The sequence below is a fragment of the Gymnoscopelus microlampas genome, assembly GCF_963454915.1.
Source record: "Gymnoscopelus microlampas genome assembly, chromosome: 19".
Lineage (NCBI taxonomy): Eukaryota > Metazoa > Chordata > Actinopteri > Myctophiformes > Myctophidae > Gymnoscopelus > Gymnoscopelus microlampas.
The window spans coordinates 24,855,014-24,878,602 of record NC_139956.1 but is presented as its reverse complement, the minus strand read 5'-3'; the positions used below and the strand labels follow the sequence as shown (position 1 = coordinate 24,878,602).

Here is a 23,589-nt window from a genome sequence, read left to right as displayed (position 1 = left end):
GTGGCGCACCTTGCTAATCATTACACTCCCAACACAGTACCACTGGGAGTCTAAGTTCGATTCCCACTTGGGACAATACTTTTTCAAACAACCGCGGACTACTTTTTTTCGCCGATAAAGTATAGTTTTGGACCGGACCGCGACTGAGGGGCGCAGTCTCAAGCGAGCTTGAGCCACGAGAGGCACCACGAGTTGCCGTGCCGAACATTGCGAAGTTCGCTTTGAGCCTACTCAGCCCCGTCCGAGTTATGTACCGATAGGCACAGAATAGTAAATGATGTTGTGGGGACTGCGTTTGCCCCAACTGCCACTCAAAGTGACTACTGGCCAATCACAGCGTGTCTTTCCTGGGACTTACACAACTCTCAACTTCCGCTACAAATCCGCAGTGCACTAACAAAGCTGGCGAAAACGGGTGGTTTTCAATGCAAAGAAAAACTGAGTTAGGAGAGTTTTTCTAAAAATCCCATAGTTAGGGTGGATGAATGTCTGTTTTTTTGGAATAACGTCACATCCGACTACTTCTTCTCTGAGTGACGATCGATCCTTGGCGGGCGATTCTTAATTAATTAAATAGAACGCAGATCTGCGTCTTTGGCGGGTAATGTGTTAACATATACCATACAGATTGGTCCAAATAACATTTTTTTTCAAAAGCAAGTTACTATGTGGATTGCAGCTTCAAGCGTTTACTGATTTAATGTTATACAGCACACAATGTAGATCAAATGAAACGGATGCTAACAAGTCAAAATGCATTTGGCTTAGTCATGTTTGAATCCCTGGGCCAGAGTGAATGTTTGCCCTGATCTTTGGGTGAAAGTAGGTACACGGTTTGATATCATATTATGTTGAACTGGATGAAGAAATCCTGTAACTGGAAGACTGTGCAGCTGTCAGTGTGTCTTGTCAAGGTGACCTTGAGTAAGGCCCGTAATACGAGTCAAATGGCTGAAAGTACAACCTAATACATAACACATTCAACTTGTGGACTAAATGTCAATACACTGTAAAATCTGCAGTGTTAATTTAACTTCAGTTCAATTATTAGTCAAATTAGCACTTCCTTTTTTTCTGTCAAATGTATAATAATTTGATTATATATATAAGATTATATATATAAAATTATATAGACTAGGATTAAATCAAGAAATTTCCTCAATTATTTTATTAACTCCTTTGGTCTTGGTTCTACAGACAAAAGACTATCAAGTTAACGCAGCCAACAGCATGAGTTGTATTTATTCTAGGTAATTATTGTTTGTTTTTACATTGCTAGAAAGCTTGCTCTCCAGATACCATATCGTAAATTTTTAAACAGCTGGAAAGAATATTTCATGGAAGGTGCCTAATAAGACATCTTGAGACTGCATTGACGCTTCTGCGGCCCTTGGAGACTGCCACATTTGGAGCAGAGGATGTTGATCAGCATTTTATCCTTTAATTATTTCACATCTGAAAGTCTGAAACAACTGCAGCAAGAACAAATAATAATAGAAGAGAGATGTCATGTGGATTTCCTTGTTGGATCAGCCGTCTCTACTACAAGGTGTCATCATGTTTGAACACGTACTGCACCATACAGGCACATTCGATAATATAAGAGATGTGCCTGTGAATGCCTTTGGAGGCATCAACCGTTTGTCTTTGCCAAAACCCCACTGTTGGTCTCGGGAGGGCGTAGAAAACCGAATGCCTCCTCCGATGGAAGCAAAGGAACCCAAAGTTCTGTTTGTGGTGAGGCAGACTGTAGGGAAAAAATACTGAGGCACTCCGTCTTCAGGTGAAAAAATTAAATAATTCATTACAGATGAGCAAGGCAACAGCTGACCGCCGCGTTTAGACACTTGGGTCTTCAACAGGGTCTAACAATCAGGGTGATTAGTCACTCTTAAGTAAAGGCTGTGGGTGGCAATCAAGTGATTCCGGAATAATTAAAACATCATACATCAGTGGATGCCTTATATTAGCATCCACAGCTGACGTCATCATATGCAGATCAATACATACTGTAACGCATAATGAACACCATAAGTGACAAAACCAACCCTGTCGAGACAAAAAATGACCAATCATCACAATATCAGGGAATCGGCTATAAGAACGGCAAAAAGTCAACTTCATCATTTAGGCCTCCTCCGATACACATGGAGGTTTCACAGAGAGGGGCGTAATATGCAACGCGCTCTCTCCCAGACCCCGACCCGATCCCGCATGCTGAACCGGCGCCCCCCCCGACGACCAGTGGGAGTCACAGCAACGTGACACAATCCTCTGCTGGCTCAGCCACCAGTGAATACGGCCTATCGCGTTTGTTGGAGTGCCTTGCCCGCCAGGCAAGGCACACACCTCTGCCAAGGACTCGCACCAGGGCCTCTGTCTGCGGCATCAGCAACTTTTGAACAGTGTTGCTTGTGACGCCGTCATCCCTACAGAATGGAAATGAAAGATTTTGTTGAAAGTGTTCAAAAATAGCAGATGTACAAGCTTGCAGTGCGGCACGAAGTGACGCGCTGTGAGCTTGTAGATCTGCTATTTTTGAATAGCCAAAAATCAAAAATGACACAGACGCTTTCCCAGTTTTAATGGGTTAAACAAACACAAATTAATGTAGTAAAAAATAAAAAAAAAGATTAATTGTTTCACTTTTGAAATTATATATTTTTTTAATCCTTTATTTAACCAGGGTAGAACCGCATTTAGATGTTCATGTCTTTTTCCAGTGGACAATGGCCAGCATTAAAACAAACACATACAGCATCTGACCCAGGCACATCACAAAGAGCAGAAACGGAATGAAAAAGTGCTCTCAGTGCACTGAGTCATAACAACACACACACAAACACACGCACACATGCACGTGCACGCAAAACACAATGCCTCCTATACTGCACACTGAAGGAGCAACACAGTCCCCAGACTGGTACCCTTTTACGCTAACAGTATAAGCAAAGCTGACTGACACATCCCCGACTGCTCGAAATCTGGGAACCATGGGAATAGCCTAATCCTGGGTAGAATGGGCGGTTCAGTCATTGTGTAAAATAAACTTCAGAAGTATTTGGGCTAAGTCAAAGAGCAATGTATTTCAATCTAATATCAGCTTAAGCTTTTGAAGCTTAAGGGCTATTCTGTTATTAGATGTTTAAAAACCCCCCCAGCTGGAGGAAGTGTGTAGCAGCATCCATCACTTTTTGCACAGATTTGACAAGAACACATCTCCGAAATCACTCGTCACATATGACTTTAACTTAACATTTTAACCCATTCAAACCGGGAACGCATCTGTGTCATTTTTAGATTTCTTTGGGCTATTCAAAAATAGCCGATATACAAGCTCATAGCGCGGCCGCGCTATGAGCTTGTAGATCTGCTATTTTTGAAAAAAATCTTGAAAATGTTTGCAAATCTTTGAATACATATTTTTTTAAAGCGAACATTTGTAACTCAAATCTTTGCTTCTGGGGTTTCTACAAATGTCTTCTAAATCCTAAGACTTTTTTCATTAAATGTATTTGACCGTGGACCCCGATCTCAAAATATTTTGTTCCATTCCCAGAAGTTGTAACACAGTTAAAAATGTTCGCTTTGAAAAATATATATTCAAAGATTTGCAAAAAAATATCACTATTTAAAATATGTCATAGCGCACTCTGTGCCGCGCTATGAGCTTGTATATCTGCTATTTTTGAATAGCCAAAGAAGTCTTGAAGTGACACAGATCCGTTCCCGGTCTTAAAAGGTTAAGTACACTGCGATGTCAAAACAGTGATCTGTGCAGATATCGTGAGCTCATGTTTTTGTCTTTCTAATTTCTGAGTGGTCGCGAACAGGGTGAATAAATCACTGTGGAGAATAATACCAGCAGAAACTCTCAAGGCATCAACAACCCCACGCATGTATCAATCATTATTTGAACACTTGCAGGCAGAATAAACCCTTGATGGGTGTTCTGATGAAACCTCCTTGGATTTAGGTAGTCTGCACTATAATCATTCCCCTGTAATGATGTCGTTGGGGGCGTTTACAGGCATATAACAATAATTAACACGACTTTTTAAAGCCGGCAGATGTAAAAGCGATATCATCCATGTATGCATTATGAGACGCTGAATATTATAGACGGCGTACATTATGGTGTTAGATGGGACTCGATCCCGAGGCATGTGTGTGCATCTCATTCCACGTTTGCACACAATGTAAATTCGCCTTTGATATGCTGCCACAAATCCATGTACATATGCAATGCAACAGTACGTACAGGACATACAGAGTATAGAAATAAGACAGTTTTTGTATTATGTTTTGCTTAGTTTTTCACTCAGACAACCCTACTTTTAAGCCCTATATACTTTGTCATACGACAAATAGCGAATATAGCTAATCTACAAGCTCACAACACATCATATCATGCTATGAGCTTGTAAATCTTCAATTTTTGCTATTTAAAAAATATATGATCGTGAAAGGTTTTGAAAGTTTGGTCATATTAGGGACACCAGGGTTAATGTGTTTAAAGCTCAACCCAAGCCAACTCCCCGCCCCCGTGTTCTATCTTAAATAGGACAAGTTCCAACACGGGTTAACATGATTTATAACATGAACCTTTAGGACTCTGAATCTTTCCACAATCACCAAATTACCCTACTTTTGTCTAAAAGTTTGCTTTTCTTGTGTGAAGGCAGTATGGTTGCAAAACATAGCAAAACAAAAAAATAGAAAAAAGCACCGTTCACTACTCCAACACTTGATCGACTAAGTATGAACCAGTTCTTAAATCACTGAATAGGCATGGTGAGAATGAACTAGCGCGACCCTCAATGAAATGTCCCCCACTCTATGTTACTCTCATTGCAAGTGGTCAAAGATAAGGTAATATTAGTCTCATGTATGCTCAAATCACTAGGAGCAGAAATAAATCACACAGGGGAGACGGACCACACGTGTATTAAACACTGTTGTCTCCAACAGACAGCATGTCCCTACACAGTCAACCGACGGTAGATTACCAAGTGTCAGAGATAGTGAAATATTACTTTCACACAAGTTTCACCTGCTCACAGGCAGGCGGAATAAATCATTGTAGAGATTATGGCAGTGAAGTCCCTCTGAGGATTTAAGCAGTCCCCTGTGATAGAGTATTCCTCCTACGCTACACAGTGTGTAAGATATAATAATACCAGCAGCAACTGGGTCAGATAGTGCTATCTACAGAGGTAGTCATTGGAAATGAAAAACAGCCTTGTACATTAATCCTGCTCTGCAGCAGTAGTGGGCTACTGGAGAAAATGCTTTGTCGAATGTCACACGTGAGAACCAAATTATGATAGCCGTGTCACAAAACACTTTTGTTTCTTTGTGACCGAAGCTGCAAAGCTGCCTGAATTATGACGGCTGCAAAGAGGTTCAGATGACCCCCCACTAGCCCTCACCCCCACCCTACACCCGCAAACATTACCTCAAGAGCGTGGAGTGAGAATGCACCAAGCATGGGGTAATAAATGAGACCATGGCAATGGCTGGTTGTAATGGTTCCTCCCATTTGTGTGATAAGAACATATCCAATGGGAAAGCAACAGACATATAAATTACAACTGTGTAAATGTAAGCACAATCTAATTTATTCACCATCTGTCTTTGCTTGTAACTGGAGTGTAATGAAACGGTCGGGACTTTGCAGTGGGCCGTGCACAGAAGCGTGAAGCTATTGGAACGTTGATGGCGTACAATTTAATGCGGCAAAATTGAAAGCGCTCGTGCTGATCCGATGGGATAAATTATCTCGGCGCACACTTGACGTATGTAGTTCGTCGCTGTGGACGCTGGCTAAAATACAGATACGTTCCAAGGTCGGGCAAGGTGTTTAGCATCACTGTTCAATTTTACTGATGCGACTTTTTCAGTTCCTATAAGGGAAGAGAAAACATTGAAAGTATAACAAGGAGACATGCAGCTGTTCCTTTTTTGTCCTTAAAGACCCAGCTGAGTGACAAAATGTGTTTTTGATTGAGCTATTAATTGTTTAGTGGCGTAATGTACCATGAGGTGTCTCTTGCAGATGATACAATGCTTTTGTGTGTGTCGGTCGTTGCTGTCGGGTTGAAACCTTGTATGTCCGAAACTGTTCCTTTTTTTATTATTTCAAAAACAAAAATAGTGAAAATAGCAGATTTACTGGCTCCCAACGCGTTGTGATGCAACGTGTTGTGAGCTTGTAGATCTGCTATTTTCACTACTTTTGCCCAACACTCTTGAAGTAGGGCATTCATTTACGAAAAAACTTAAAAAGTTGAAATATGGAGATACAAGGTTTCTGTCCGACACCAACAAATATGTATATATATACTGTATATATATATATATATATATATATATATATATATATATATATATATATATATATATGACTATGTTCGTCCTTCGCTTGCGAAGATGACCAAGTGACTTCACAATGTCTTGGGTGGGTGGGTGCGAAGATGGCTGATGAGGCCGATCCTTGCACGGAATGAGCGGTTGCAGTGTGGGCATGGTTGGGGGCCGACTGGGTGAGAAGGAGGAACTGGCTCTGGTCTTGCGGAAGCTGTCGCTTCTGTTCGGCTTCATGGATGCGGCGCTTTTTGGACTCTGCTACACCATGCTTGACTGCAGAGCACCAGTTGGTGGCGGCGTTGGGCATCGGCCTCCCAGGTCTCTGGATCCAGACCACAACTTTTGAGACAGGCCTTTAGGGTGTCCTTATAACGTTTCCGCTGGCTTGCCATATGGTGTAGTTCGCCATACAGCAGCCTTTTTGGTGGTCGTTCATCTGGCATGCGGCAGACATGCCAGACAGACAGCTGGGAGCGCTTGAGCATGGCATAGATGCTCTCCATTTCAGCCCTGTGGAGGACCTCAGTGTCTGGAACCTTGTCCTGCCATTTGATGTTGAGCAGCCTCCTGAGGCATCTCATGTGGAAGGCATCGAGCTGCTTTGCATGCCGGCTATTACACAGTCCATGTCTCACAGGCACACAGCAGGGAGGGGAGGACAATTAACACGGTAGACTTTCAGTTTGATCTGTAGGCTGAGCCCTCTACGCTCCCAGACAGAGGTGCGAAGTCCGCCAAAGGTGGCGCTTCCATGGGCTACCCTGTGCATGACCTCCTCATCGATGTTGCCCACGCGAGACAGGGGTGCTACCTATAGGTAGACAAACGTTTCAGCAGCTTTGAGGTGTTCACCATTTACGCTGATGAGGGGGCTCAGTGTACAGGGCTCCAGGAGCAGGTTGGTTGCATCACCTCTGTTGTCTTTGTGCTGATGGTAAGGCCAAAGTCTGTGCATGCTGTGGCGAGGTTGTTCATGCCCAGTTGCATTTCCAGCTGGTTGGATATAATACACACCCCATACTGTATACCTGTATATACTGAGATGTACATGTTTGTTTTTAGCACAGCTGTTCAAATTAATGATATCGATACATTTTTATCTACGTGTAGTCGTATTTTTGGTGCAATAAATGAGGCAGAAATCACCACTGTGCCCTTTCCCCTGGCTTTTTTTTTTTTTTTTTTTTAAGATTTCATAAAATGAAAAATGAGTTAATTAATGACTTTTTAATTGGCAAGCAATGGAGTGAACCCCAAGGTGTACTCTCCTACGTATCAGTTATGCGTGCCAGAACTTTACACTCCAAACAGCCCTAAATCATTATTCTCCTCTCTGATTGCAGGATTAAAAAGGAGACTTGCTCCGCACTCAGGGGTGTAATGTTTTGATTGAAATCCTTTTTGGCAATCTTGTTTGCTGCGTACAGCATGAAACGACCGGAAACCAGGTTAGCCGTGACCCAGTTTGGGTCCCGACTCAACGAAGGAAACAATTACACTTCTAAAGCCCAAGACCGAGACCTCCCAAAATGTTATAATTGGAGGGGAAAAAATAAATTGGTCCAACAGTGATTATGTTCCTCAAGACCGTTCTAACCTCCTCCCACAGTTTGGGAAGTGAGTTCACAGCAAAAATTCGGAGTGTTAAATGAACTCTTGAGAGTGTGGAAATTGGCCCATAAGGGCTCAATTTAACCTATTAAAACCGGGAAAGCATCTGTGTCATTTTAGCTATACAGTTTATAGCCGCTTGGTTATTTAAAAAATCCAGATATACAAGCTCATAGCACGGCATGAAGTGAGCTGGTAGATCTGCTATTTTAGAAAAATCTGGATTTTTTTTTAGAGCAACTCAAATCTTTGCTTCTGGGGGTCCCTGGCACAAAATATTTTGAGATGGGGTCGGCAGCCAAATATATTTTTTGACAAGACTAGGAAGATATTCGTAGAATCAGCTTCAGGTCTCAATGGGTTAAGTCAAGAGTTGACTGAACACTCCGGATTGGATTGTGTGGTTGTACTTAGTATTCACTGCCTGTCCAAACGGTTGAGTGTCTGGGAATGAAATTTAATGATGACAGTGTTAGATCAGCAGAAAAGCCACTGAAGGCTCCAATATTTCTTGGCGATGTGATAAACGGGTGTGGGGTTCACTAATCTACTCGCCCTGAAGGGGACATGAGTGATGCTATGTCCACGTTTCTTTAGATTCCACAACGACTTTGAAAATGATATGATGAAAGTGTTCCACTGAACTTTCTCTCGCTCTGTGTTGATGTGACAGAGTACATGGCTTGGCAGTGTGCCACCTGTGTGTGTGTGTGTGGGAGTGGGTGTGCGTAAGTGTGTGCGTGCATGTACTGTATATGTACTTTAGATGTGTGAACATGTACTGTGCTTACCGTATGTCTACTTTACTTACAGTTTCAGTTGGCTAAATACAGTTGAGTTGAGAGTGTAAATATGATGGATTTTTTTCATCCGTAGGCCCTAACATAAAAATAAAATAACCTGAGATATTGCAGAAAGAAACAGATGCGCGTTCCTGCCATGTAACCTCAGACAAAACAATACAATTAATAAACCACATCTATGCAGAAATATAAAGTGCTCACATGTGAATAGAACCAAACTCTGCGTTTGCATTAAAACGGTCTAAAATTACAGTTATTACAGGAGATTTTGGCGTAATCATAACAAAATGGTTATAATGTATGCTATATGCGTGCACATTTCTCTGTGTAGGAAATGTTTTGTAGACAGTGTCCCCATGGGTCTGTACTTGATCCCCTAATTTTTTCCTTTGCACCAAATCTCTTTACCTAAAATAGGCAATCTATAAGCTTGCAAGACGAGGCATTGTGAGATTGATGATTGGCTATTTTCACCATTTCACCATACAGTAGAATATTAAGTTTGCATTTCCATATACATACCTGGGCCCATGCCCAGTAAAAAAGAGGCCAGTGGTCCATTTGGGTCAATTTTACACTCTCAGAGTTGAATTAACACTAATGGTTGTGCTGTGTGTGTGTGTGTGTGTGTGTGTCTAGGCGCTACCTTCGACGTGGCCATGCGCTTCCTGTCGGAGTGTCCGTGGAAGAGGCTGCAAGAGATGAGGGCCCTGATCCCCAACGTACCCTTCCAGATGCTGCTGAGAGGAGCCAACGCTGTTGGATACACCAACTACCCTGACAATGCCGTCTTCAAGTGAGTTAAACTTGTAACACGTGTTTTACTTAAGTAAAAGAAAAGTATCATTATAGATTTTTTTTTTCATCATAGAAATACTCTGTTACAAGAAAAAGTCTGGTATTCAAAATGTACTTGAGTAAAACCACAAAAGTACTGGCATCAAAATGCACTTGCATGGTACTAAAAGTAAAAGTTCTCACTATGCAGAATATGTCCCATTTCACAAGTGTTCAAAATGTATTCAAATCTTTTGAAAATAGTAGATCTACAAGCTCACAACTCGACGCAAAGCGACGCATTGTGAGCTTGTAGATCGGCTATTTTCAAATAGCCGAAGTATATACAGTAGGGATAAATTGGTTAATGCATGTTTTGTAATAATAATAAAAATCTACAAAGTAACTAAAGTTTTCAAATAATTGTAGTGGAGTAATATTTGGTGTTACTGAAATGAATGGGCACAGACTGTACGATATACTGTATACAGTAGTAAATAATTCATAACGTAGTGTATAGTGGTATTTATTGCAATAATAATGTGTGGTTGTCACATAATGTCAAGGCACATATTCACAGCACAACGGTGTGCCTCGGCACGCCGTTTGGGAACCACTGCTCTACTGCCCCATTTCACATAGAGATGGAAACTAATTGCACCCTCATGCTATCAGGCGTAAATAATCCCAGTGCACCTCATTCACGAAATATGGTATTGTGATAACTTTTCATCTTAATGTGTGGGTGACTTAAAGGAGGATGAAACGCTAGGCTGATTAGGTTTGTTTTCCAGTTCAGGTTAATCAACCGCAGCAGATTAAAGACCTGGCAGGCTAGTAAGCAATGCAGCCGCAGCTAATAAACCATTAAGACCTGAGGCCGAGGTCTATAGTGCCTTATAAAGCAGTAGTTCCTATTCCTAACCCGCAGAATTATATCTATTTGGCTGTGGACCCCCATCTGAAAGGGTTTTGTGCCAGGGACCCCCAGAAGAGAATTAAGATTTGTGTAAAAATCGTTATAAATTATTCAAGACTTTCAAGATTTTTCTAAAATGTTTTTTTTTCTTCTTTTCTTTCCCTAAAAACGCATATATGCATTATTGGCTGGCAATGTGTTAATGAGTTCAAAATAGTGTGTGTGATAGGCGTGTCCAGAGCCACAATATTCAACAGGTGAGTCGGATTATACAACACATTATTAATTTGATTAGCTGCAGCTGTGTAGCTTACATCATAGTGTACTATAAGGGCAGTCTTATGCAGCCCGCCATGTTTATTCGTTAAAATTAATCAATACTGAGCAACCCATAAAGCACCCATCTTTGCGTTGTACTGGCAGCTTTCTGTTTCCACTTAGTATATGTTCTGTACTTAACGATATGGCATTGATTAATGCAAGAGCACTGTATGCGGATGACACACTCCTCCTCTCTCTGTCTACTACTCCATCCTCTGTTTTCCTCGTCTCCTCCCTTATCATAACTCGTTATTCATCCACACCTCCGTTCACCCCTTGTTATTCCTCCATTCGTCTTTGTGTATTATACTGTTCTCTTCTACCCCTTTTATAATGAGCACTCTTTCCTGTCCGTCTTCTCTTCTCTTGCACCTGTTCTCCTCATCTCTATCCTCCACTCATCTCTCTATTCTCCTCAACTCCTCAACTCTCCCGTCTGTTCCTCAGCTTGTCACCTCTTTTACCCTCCTACTCTCTCTTCTCTTCTCTTCTCTTCTCTTCTCTTCTCTTCTCTTCTCTTCTCTTCTCTTCTCTTCTCTTCTCTTCTCTTCTCTTCTCTTCTCTTCTCTTCCCTTCCCTTCCCTTCCCTTCCCTTCCCTTCCCTTCCCTTCCCTTCCCTTCCCTTCTCTTCTCTTCTCCTCCCTTCTCCTCATCTCCTCTCCCCTGCCTCCTCCTCTCCTCTCTTCTCTTCTCTTCTCATCTCCTCTCCCCTACCTCCTCCTCCTCTCCTCTCCTCCCCACAGGGAAAGTGCAAGCCGTCTAAAATGTGCAGATGATTGTGATTAATGGCTTTGATCTATTTGCCTCACTCTATACCCATTTCTCTCTCCCATGCACCCCTTTTTCTGTCTTTCTCTCTCTTTGTCACATCTCTCTCTCTCTCTCCATCTCTCTCTACGCCTGTCGCCTGTAACAACTCACAGCTTTCTCTTTATCACACCTCTGACTTCTTCATCTTGTCTTTCTTTCTTTCTTTCTTTCTCTTTCTTTCTTCAGCCTTTCTCTCTGGCTTTCTATCCGCAGTTTTGTCAAATCAAATGAAAGTGTAATTTAGTTTAACCCATTCAATCCGGGAACGCATCTCTGTCATTTTAGATGTCTTTGGCTATTCAAAAATAGCAGATATACAATCTCATAGGGCGGCACCGAGTGACATTGTAGATCTGCTATTTTTGAAAAATCGTGAAAATGTGTGCAAATCTTTGAATATATATTTTTTAAAGTGAACATTTGTAAAATATTTTGTTCCAGGTACCTCCAGAAGCAAAGATTTGAGTTAAAATGTTTGTTTAAAGATTTGCACAAATCATCAAGATTTGCTGCGCTATGAGCTTGAAGATCTGCTACTTTTGAATAGCCAAAGTATAAAATAATGGTAAAAGCTCAAATCTAAACAGACGCGTTCCCGGATTGAATGGGTTAATTGAATTTAAAGGGCACTTTGCAGGGGTCACATGGTAGAATTTATAGACAGATGATGATTGCCTATTCTAGTTTTTTTAATGCTTTTTATAGGACTTGATCTTATTCCTAATCATTGTTGGAGCATGCCATTCAAAACGAATGTCCCGGCTAATGGACAATAAAGTGTTATTTGATCTTATGTTATAACAAGCGTCGAAATAGACTAAACTGCAGAGGATTTAAAGAGTCGTATCACGGCTTTTCACATCTACCGAATTTGTCTCTTTGAGGAAATTTCCTATCTGTCTCTTGACTAATCTCTTGGATCAACTCACAGTGTTGGAAAGTGGGCAGACATTTATACTCAGTTTTCAGTGTTTAACCCATTAAAACCAGGAAAGCATCTGTGTCATTGTAGTTAATAGCACAATATCACAATCATTTTTATACTTTGGCTATTCAAAAATAGCAGATATACAAGCTCATAGCGCGTCACTTTGTGCAGCGCTATGAGCTTGTAGATCTGCTATTTTTGAAAAATCTTGAAAATCTGTGCAAATCTTTGAATAGATTTTTTAAGCGAACATTTGTAACTCAAATGTTTGCTTCTGGGGATCCCTGGAACAAAATATTTTGAGATGGGGGTCCGCGACCAAATACATATCATTTTGGGGGTCCTTGACATGGAAAGTTAGAAAGTTAGAGCACCACTGATATATTATATATATATATATATATATATATATATATATATATATATATATATATATAATTGCTCCCCGGTTATAGGATGGGTAAAAAGCAGAGGACGAATTTCACCTAAGTGCATATATATACATATAATGTGACAAAAATAACACCCCAAAGGAGTGGGGACTATTCTATTCTACATAGCAACATCAGTTTTTCAGAAAACTTTTAGAATTTAGAAGACATTTGTAGAATCCGCCTCAGGTCTTAATGGGTTAATTGCGCTGCAGTGTTTTTGAGATAATGTAGAACTAGATTGCACCATGTAGGCCTTTGTGTCAAGCGTATTATCATGCGCTCCACGTTACCGCTCCGTGTGAAAAAACAGAGCCACGGGAACAGGATAATAACCATGGATTGATCAAAGAGTTAGTAAAAATCTTTGTGTCTCAACATGTTTTTTTTTATGTTTCATTGCGGTAACCTATTGGGTTTCAGAGAGTTCATGACCCAACGAGGCATTCAAGTGTGCACTAAATTGTGCGATTACAACCCGACAAGTGCTTTAAATTGATGTCAATGTCAGACATGTCACTTGATGTCAATGTCACACACACACCCAGAATAAAAAATCTAAAACAGAACACGATGGCTGGGGTAAACCAATAATATTTGGGATTTACTAATGTTAGTTTGGATAGGATTGTGTGTGTGTATATACAGTACATCTTGGCACATTTGTTGATGTTTTTCTTGTTGCCGTCATAAGCGGTGTTTCCATAGAGATAGTTGGAATGGGAATATGGTTCAGGAACGCGGATATTCATGAGGCAGTTATGTCGATGCATGCACACGGCTTATCGGCATATGCACTATTATCTAGGAGCGTAGTTTGCATGAAAATGCAGTGATTTTATTTTATTATTGTGTGTGAGTGTGTGTAGGTTTATGATAATCCTATGAGATTGTGCTGCACCTCTCTAACACGGTTCATTTATCACCGTCTCTCAGCCTGCCTTTGCTTAGCTTTCAGTCTCTTTGTCTGTTGGTGTCTCTATCTGTCTCTCTCTCCCTCCCTCCCTCTCTCTCTCTCTCTTTCTCTCTATCTCTCTCCCTCTTTCTCTCTCTCACTAGATACTATATATTCTCGCCCTCCCTCTCTCTCTCTTTCTCTCTGCTCCCATGCATCTCTGACTTGGAAACCAATAACACAATATACTATAAAAGTATTGTTCAATATATAATGCCCTTTCCATCTGAACCCACTCGCCTGAGCACCCCCACCACTCCCCGAACACACACACGCTTGCATGCTCGCTTGCTTACTCGCTCACAACCACGCACGAACACCCACCCACCCCCAGAGGTTTACTTTTTGTGCCTTATGACTTCTATTGTTGCGATATGCTTTTGTTTCTATTCTTTGTTATATTGTCCATAGTGGGTTTTTTTTGGTCTTTTTTTCATCTGTATAACATGTCTATAATGTTTTGTTTGTAATAGAAATGTATATTCCACATTGATGTAATTTTTTCCTACAATAAATGTACAAACATTCCCGGAGAATGCCACTCCTCAAGCCCCTGGAAGGTTTTTAGGCATTCTCCTTCGCATGTTTACTGATTCTTTGTGTATCTTCTTTAAATTCCGTTGTAAGTGAAAATAAACAAACAAACACACATGCCACTCACCTCTCCACCTCCCTCCTCGGCTTCCTCCAGGTTCTGCGAGGTGGCCAAGGAGAACGGCATGGACATCTTCCGCGTGTTCGACTCCCTCAACTACCTGCCCAACATGCTGCTGGGCATGGAGGCGGCGGGCCAGGCCGGGGGCGTGGTGGAGGCCGCCATCTCCTACACCGGAGACGTGTCGGACCCCATGAGGCAGAAGTACTCGCTGGACTACTACATGAAGCTGGCCGACGAGCTGGTCAAGGCCGGGACACACGTCCTCTGCATCAAGGTGAGAGGCAGGGAGAACGCACACACACGTACATATTTAATCATAATCAGTGTTGGGTAACGTTACTTTTAAAAAGTATTATTGCCATTACAATATATTCTGTTACGTTATAGGATTGCCTTCTGAGAAAAGCGTTTTTTGCGTTACCGACGATTAAAAATCCTCAGCGAGGAAGTTTGGTAAACATAAAATCAGGAGTGCAGCCTACCCGGAGTGACCACCAGTATTGTGGAGCTGTGCTGGGCTTCACCAAGGCTAATTTGCATTGACGTTCTCCTCCTTTCACCAATACATCCAAAACTAGTGTGAATACTTCCACGGCCATACTAAAGGGCAGCCTCTCTGTCTTCTCTCAATCTCTGCCATGTCGCAAATGAATGCAAACAAGACCAGTGATACCGTCACTCGTGTATCACACCAAAAGTGGTGACCCATTGAATACGGTAGAATGCTTACGCAACCACCACAGACTGCAAGGCATCGGTCACCGATTTCCATGTACCATGCATGCAAGTCTCCGTCCGTTGACAGAGACGAGCTTAATATCAGGAAACAGTGCAAATGCGTCGTATGGATTTTCCTTTTCCTTTGTGGCAACGGAAAGAACAGAGAAATATAGGTCTCCTCTAATTGCAAAAATAACGTGTTAGGTTATTCCGTTACACAAAAAAGTATTCTGTTACAGTAACAGCGTTAGTTTTAACGCTGTTACCCCCAACACTGATCATAATACATTTTATTTATAAAGCACTTCTTAAAAAAAGGTGATAAGTCTTTAACCATATGAACCTTATTGTCTCTACTATTCTGGGGACGAAAATAGCCCATCTACAAGCTCACAACACGTTGCGTTGCGGCACTTTGTGAGCTTGTAGATCTGCTAATTTCAGAGAAAAGATTTGGTGTAGAGGAGGGGACCAAGTATGGGGACCCCAGTCAACGAAGTATATATCGTTTAAGTGGTTAAATAACACAGAAGAAACATTTTCATGAAATCGGCAACAGAATACAAACAAGATGTGGCATGTATAAAATCTAAAGTGCAGCGAGGAATAAAAAAAACATGAAATGAATCAAACAATAACATTTCAAAATGTTTTGTTATGGAAAGGCCTCTCTATAAAAGCACATTTTAAGAAGGAATTTCAAAGAAGACAGTGATGTTGTATCAAGCCTGAGTTCCTCAGACTGCTGGTTGTCCAAGAGTCGAGGAGCCCTGACAGCAAAGGCTTGTAAGGGGTTGATGACTCAAGAATGTAATCAGGGGCCAGGCCATGAAGTGCCTTAAATAATACCAGCTCAGTGGGGGGCCTGGGGTTCAATCCCTGACAGAGTCACCCCAGAGACTAAAAAAATGGTACTCAATGCCTCTCTGCTTGGCACTCGGCATCAAGGGTTGGATTAGGATTAGGATTAGGCCACATGAGGCTATACTCGTATTTAATAACATCATTGCAATGAAAGAAATAAAAGCATGATGACTTTGGTGTCTTCCACTTATAGACTAGACCAGTGGTTCTCTCAACCTTTTCAGGCCGTTTCAACCCCAGTTTGGAAACCTGATGTCATCTATCTCTTTTAACTGCAGCTCCTCCAACGTGTGTGTCAAATATGGTGTTGTGGTAAAGCACACCAATTCTACAGTCGTTTTAGTATGAGTGCTACTTAGACATTTTAGCCATTTGGAGAGTACCCAAATTGTGGCAAATGGCCTTCTTGCCTCAGAGCAGGGAATCTGAATGTAAGCTACAATTTGGCAGGCTTGTTCGGCATGTACTGCCTGAAGGAAATCCATGCTCTGCTAGCCACCATCCTTTCATCAATACTAATTATTCCTCTACCAGGCTGGTACATAGAGCTACTATCTGTCCGTGGTAGGGGCTTAATTTTGAACAGACTGTCTTCAATAGTTTTCCAGTGAATAGCAGATCTGCAAGCTCACAACGCACTGTGATGCATCCCGCCGCTTGCTTGTAGATTGTCTATTTTCGAAACATTTCAATATATTTTTAAAGTATAAAATATGGCTTATGTGATTAAAACCAGGAAAAGACAACTTGTGATTACGATGTCCAAAATCATAGACGTTATCTAATCTATTAGATATCTTTAATTCTTCCAACCTCCGTATGTGTTTGTAAAGTCAACATAGAGAGATTTCAGCGGCCGACAAAAGTAGATCATTCAGCCAGGTTGAAAATGTTTGCAGGCCTATACGTTGTGTGTTTCAAGCAGTAGTTATATTATGATCCACTAGCACCAGTTACCTACTTTAAATTCCATGAACAGTTTTATCACTGAGAAAATATAATGTTATATGCTGCTTGTTTAGATGATCCACAGCCATGCCTAATTTATTTTCCAGTTTCAACATTGATATTGCCTCCAGGATCCACTCAATAAAAGAAGATGGTCTTTCTGCCTTCCAGTTACGCAGACTGACTCTCTGGGCCAGTAATGAGGCAAAAGTGATTGCGTTCATTAGCAGACCCAAAAGGCCATCCTCTGCTGGGATCACCTCAAAGATGGCCATTAAGGCGTTAGACTTCAGTGTATTTTAGCACATTGATGAGTAACATTCAAAGATTGGGGACTATAAACCATGACCGAGTTTCAGTTTGTTAACGCAGCTCTCAATGTTTAGGCTGGGATCAAATAAGGATAACTGATCTTGTCCAATTATGGGAATTTTGGTTTTGTCAGTTCAATTCAAGGAAGATTTCCTTTATGAATCCCCATGGGGAAATAATACATTTTCACTTTCAGTCCTTAAGATCTTCTAGACAGTTTATTTAACATAACAGGTTTGTAGAGGTGTTGGTCTTCACCACAATTATATAATGTCTGCGTAACAATGCAAGGGGATTGTGCCTACGTGCAGTATAATGTCGCCAAGTGGAGCATAAAACAAATAAAATAGGATTGGACCCAAAATTGTGGGCCCTCCACATACTACATGTCCACTACTTATGGGGGAGGAAAGTGGAACAATGGGCACCAATTCTCTCTCACACACACACACACACACACACACACTTTTCATTATTATTATGAAATATTGAAAATAGCCAATCTACACGCTCATAACGCCTCACATCGCGAGGCGTTGTTGTGAGCTTGTAAATCTACTTTTTTCACAGAATATTTGCCCCAGCCTTATAGGCTAGTATGTGACCATACTAACAACGCCTAACCTTGTCTAAAGTTAAAAGGATATTTCACTTTCAAATAAAATAAACATAATAAAATGTAATGGAAAAATCACGGCCCCCTCACGCATTGGAAGGACATTCTAATGCGTGAAGGGGTCGTGATTTTTCTATTACTTTTTTCATTTTTTATTTTTTTTATTTTTTATGTTTATTTTATTTGAAAGTGAAATATCCCTTCAATTAATTTTACCACACCAAACCCATGTGTAAAGTTAACCATACTAACAAGCCATACTGTAACCTTAAATTATCCTACTATAATTCTAGTAACCTCTGTGCGTTTGTAGTGGAGGTGAAGCTACCCGGTTCTCCTCACTGGCTGGACCAATTGCTCTGATTTTGCACACAGCCATTGACCGTTACCATCTGAACTTAACTGTGAAGCCCGTTTTTCAATTTCATCAAATCTCAGCTTCTTATTAGCGTTTTTGTTTCAAACACTGTCGCCATGGTTACGGGCCTGCCCAGCTATGGGACGAACTGCCTCCCGGGTTGCCAGATCATGTGCGCATATCCCCCCACGGATGCGTCGACCGGGTATGGTCTAGTTTGAATTAATTAAACCACAAACTAATGCCTAGACTGAACTGGGCTGTGTGCGCAATGACTCATGGGTATTTTCCTTCAAAAATGGCTACCACCCACCTACATACACACAACTTGCATCTCCATATTTATTTTTATTTTCCCTGTAAATTAAACGTTGCCCTACTTACTTGCTGTACAACAGTGTCTAGCAATCATAGCTTATCTACAAACTTACAAGCGTCCTTGTAGATCTGCTATTATTTTTATATTTTTGAAACATTTTTGAAACATTTTGAAAGTGAAAGTGGTTAAGTGTGTCAGTGAGTTTTATAAATAGTTAACCAATGAAAATATTAACAAGAGCTTTTGACTGAATGATAACTACATTGGGGTACCGGTTCGTAACTGTTTTGGACATAAAAGGTGTCCACCTGACAGCATCCCACTATGGTTATGGATAACAGTAGAGCATTTGTTTTCCCACAGCAGCTTCTTGACTGTTGTGGCGTTCAGGTTTTTAAGACTTTCTCCCAGACAAATAACTTTTGTCACTTTGCCTGGAGCCCTTATCTAAATTAACAGACCGATAATGCACACAGTAAATTAATTCCTTTGTTCAAGCATGACAGGGAAAATGTTCAGACCGAAAATATCAACACCCTGCACCACCACCACCCAACTAGCCATGCAATACAAATAAATAACGAATAATAAGCCATTGTCAATTACTGTAAGTTGAAATCAATGACTTGTTTCCTTTTGTTTTGCAACAAAACAGTTTGCTGTAAATGGAATTATTCACACCAATTCCTTCCTCCCTTATGTCGTCCTCCCACTACATAATGATTTGACACAAATCTCAAAGCGCTACAGTAAAAATAAATACTACAGTAAATAAAAAACATTTGCATAAAAACTATCTAAAAAAGAGGGTTATTAAAAGAAGAATAAAAAAAAGAAAAGAAACAGGGGGCAAAGAAAACCTAGGGGGTAAAACCAGAATAGCTAACCGAATGCTTTATTGAAAAGGAAAGTCTTTAGTCCTCTCTTGAAAGCATCAACAGACTGTGGCAGCTGAGCAGAAGGCTCGGTCGCCCATGGTACATGTATCTTTCTCTAATCCTCTTTTATCCCCTCTCTCTATGTATCAATATGTTTGTCCAAACCTCTAATACTCCATATGCTTCCTCCTTTCTCTCTCTCTCTCTCCTAAACTCTACTACTCTTATCAATTCCCCTGTCTCCTCTTGTTTCAACCTTATCTCCTCTCTCTCTCTCTGTCTCTCTCTCTCTCTCTCTCTCTCTCTCTCTCTCTCTCTCTCTCTCTCTCTCTCTCTCTCCCTCCAGGACATGGCGGGCCTGTTAAAGCCGGAGCCCAGCAAGCTCCTGATCGGAGCGCTGAGGGACCGTTTCCCAGACGTTCCCATCCACGTGCACTCGCACGACACTGCTGGCGCCGGTGTTGCCGCCATGCTGGCCTGTGCCGAGGCAGGGGCTGATGTCGTGGATGTGGCGGTGTGTATATGCAACACACACACACACACACACACACACACACACACACACACACACACACACACACACACACACACACACACACACACACACACACACACACACACACACACACACACACTCACATGCTCATGCACAGCACACACACACAGGCAGAAACCTCTCATCTCCATATTCTAACTTTTTGTGTTTTTTTGTAAATTAATGCCCTACTTGATCATACCACAGTGTCCCTCAAAAGTAGCAGATCTGCCAGCTCGCATGCCGCGTTTTGAACTTGTAGATCTGTTTCTTTTGATGTTAGAATTTTAATTTCCACCCTACAGAGACGATATATATGACATACACACGGATACACACTTTAATTAGCACTTATAATTGTAAATGATTGTCATCGTGGTGTTATGTTTATCACATTCCCTGTGATTAACACACACACACACACACACACACACAATACTGTACACAGTAGGGTTGTCCGATATTGGCTTTTTTACCGATAACCGATATACCGATATTGTCCAACTCTTAATTACCGATACCGATATCAACCGATACCGATATATGCGGGGATTATTGTGATTAGGGTAAGCTCAAATTTCATATCACACACACCATATACAGTAAGAACTCCTGTAACTTATTTATAAAGCAAAAAAAAAAAAAAAATTTCTTTTTTCAAAAACCGATACCGATATTTTCCCGATATCAATTTTTATGCTAATATCGGCCGATAATATCGGGAGGCCGATAAAATCGGACATCCCTAGTACACAGCAAAGAAAAGATGTATTTCACCTATTTTTCAGTAATGGCAAACAATGAGCTCCCTGTCATAAAAGGCAGTCTACTCTACACAAGATCATCACAGATGCTCAAGGTGGAGTTACACTTAGTTTTTTCTGTAGACTCGCATGCTAATGAATGTGAACGTCACTCTCCTCAGGTGGATTCCATGGCCGGGATGACCTCTCAACCCAGCATGGGAGCCATGGTGGCTTGCGCCAAGGGAACCAAGCTTGACACTGGTACGTGAATCGTCCGAGAGCCATAGCATTGTAACAATAGAGACGCCAGGTTGAAAGTAGTTAATGGTGTACATTGACCGACCCAAGCACCGTCACAATGTCACATACCATGACGGTGCAAACGGATCGTATACAGCATCAATACTGCCTTCTGATGATTGGTGAAGGTCGTTGCAAGAAGCCCTTGTATACATAATGACCAAATCAATCTGAACAACCAATAGATGTCCTTAAATAGAAGCAGAGCACATCATTGATTCCGATGCACTGTAGGGCTGAAAGACATAGCCATGTACAGGACATTGTTGGGGCAGCTGTGACTCAGGAGGTGTAGGACTGGCCGTTTGGGACCGGAGTGTACTCGGGTTCAATCCCCCGGCTCTGTGTTGAATTGTCCTTGAGCAAGACACTGACCCCCTAACTGCCCCTTATGAGGGTCATACCTCGCATGGTTGCCTACACCAGTGGTTCTCAAAGTGGGGTCCGGGGACCCCCAGGGGTCCTTGAGGGAGTCCCCAGCTAAATGATGGATAGTTAGGAACCAAATGGACCCTTATGGGTCTGTAACTCTGAGAGTGTACAAATGGAACCAAATGGACCCTAACGGGTCCATTTGGTTCCATTTGTACACTTTGGGTGTCAGTCTAAGTGTCAATTTGGGGGTCCTTGACATGAAAAAGTTTGAGAACCACTGGCCTACACAATCGATTGGTAAATGTACGTAATGCATAGTGTGAAGCACTTTGGATAAAGGCGCTATGGGAAAGAGGATCATTTACCATTACCACAGACCAGTGTTTCCCAAACATAGGATCGTGGCCCATTTGGGGTCGCTGAGCTGTCTCTATTGGTCACAAATAAATACCTTGTTTGTTTTTACTTTATTATAAAAAAAGTATAATTATTAGTTTAACCACACACATGGTTATTAGTATTATATAGTCGAGTCGAGTCCAGCTGTAGGGATCGGCAGGGTGACCCTGACCCTGGTCATCAGCTCGTACTTTTTCCGCCAAGGATTACCAGCAAGAGGAGGAACGTGCAACATCTTAAGTAGCTCTTGCAGATTCTGCTTGTAGCAAAGCATCTGTGATGTTTATTTCACCTCGTTATATTTTATTTATTTATTTATTTTAAAAGCTCAAGCTGAAAAAGTTTGGGAATCTCTGCAGACAGACAGACAGACAGACAGACGGGGGATAGAGAGATAGCGAGATACTGTAAGTAGGTAGAAAGGAAGGAGCTATGCAGGCTTGCAAATGAAATCTGACACACTTTAAAAATGGAACACTGGTTGCATCGCTCCAAATAGATTTATGAACCGTTCAGACAGCAGATATGAGTGGGAAAAAATGGAGGGTCAGTGCATTACTGTCAGTTCCATATTTTAGCTAATGGTTATTATTCCCTGTGGGTGAATTCTGGTGGTCAAGTGCAGTAAAAACAGGATGTGCAAATAGCTCAATAATGAACAAAACAAAAACATAATGGGGCGTCCAGGTGGTGAAGGGGTAAAGTTCCTGCCCACCACCGTAGAGACTAGACTGGAGTTCGATTACTCAGCGGTGCCTCCAGCTTGGCCCCGGCGCTAGCACAAACACAACAACAGCCATATTCCTTCACAGGCGTAATTCTAATGAAGGCTCTGTTCCATTTAGCGTAGCACAGTGGTTCTCAAACCTTTTCATCTCAAGGACCCCCATAACTCTCAGAGTGTACAAATGGAAACCAAATGGACCCGTAATTGGTTCCATTTGTACACTCTCAGAGTTACACACCCGTAAGGGGCCATTTGGAACCCCCACAAGGAACCATGAGGGTCCCTGGACCCCACTTTGAGACCCACTGGCGTAGCAGAGTCTTTCCTGTGAGCAAACATGCACAATATCAGCACCCTGACTTTGTTTGACCAGAATGGAACCTTAATTACTGTAGTATCATTGGTAACGCCTGTGAAGGAAGTCCAATTTCTTTCCAACATGGCTGCTGTGCATAGAGCCCATTGGTTCTGTGCATAAGCATAACTGTAGTCACACATTTCCAGATGTTGGCATACCCGTTTCCTGTTCGGTTCGTTTTCCGTTTTTTTTTTGAACGGGAAACACATACAGTATGAAACCTCCATACAAGTATGTGTTTCTGTTTCAAATCTGCTGCCGAGCCGAATCAAACAACATGCTGTATCATGGGAAAATGGAAAGGAAACAAGGCATTCCATTTGTGGAAACCTGGGACTACAGTTATGCGCAAGAGCCTACTGGCCGTATTTTCAGGTGGGAAGCAGGCAGGGGAGAGTGTTCTCTGTCGCTGCAATAGCGGCTCCTACTCGGGGCACCTGATCAGTGGGGAGTGGAACTGGGAGGGATAGCGTGTTCCCCCCAGTGAAACTGGTCCCTGTTAGGCGAAAAGAACCAGCTGGTGACTTTGTGTGCATCGGCGGAGACATGTGT

The 23,589-nt window shown here is 41.7% G+C and overlaps 1 protein-coding gene across 1 annotated transcript in view; it reads left to right on the top strand.

The window, feature by feature from the left end:
* Window positions 1-23,589, top strand: part of LOC311034334 (pyruvate carboxylase, mitochondrial-like) — a 454,227-nt gene that overhangs the window by 367,741 nt on the left and 62,897 nt on the right. The window contains exons 16-19 of the mRNA XM_084042211.1: window positions 9,423-9,579; window positions 14,616-14,856; window positions 19,944-20,111; window positions 21,058-21,139. Coding sequence (XP_083898337.1) covers window positions 9,423-9,579; window positions 14,616-14,856; window positions 19,944-20,111; window positions 21,058-21,139 — 648 coding nt within the window. The remainder of the gene's footprint in view (window positions 1-9,422; window positions 9,580-14,615; window positions 14,857-19,943; window positions 20,112-21,057; window positions 21,140-23,589) is intronic.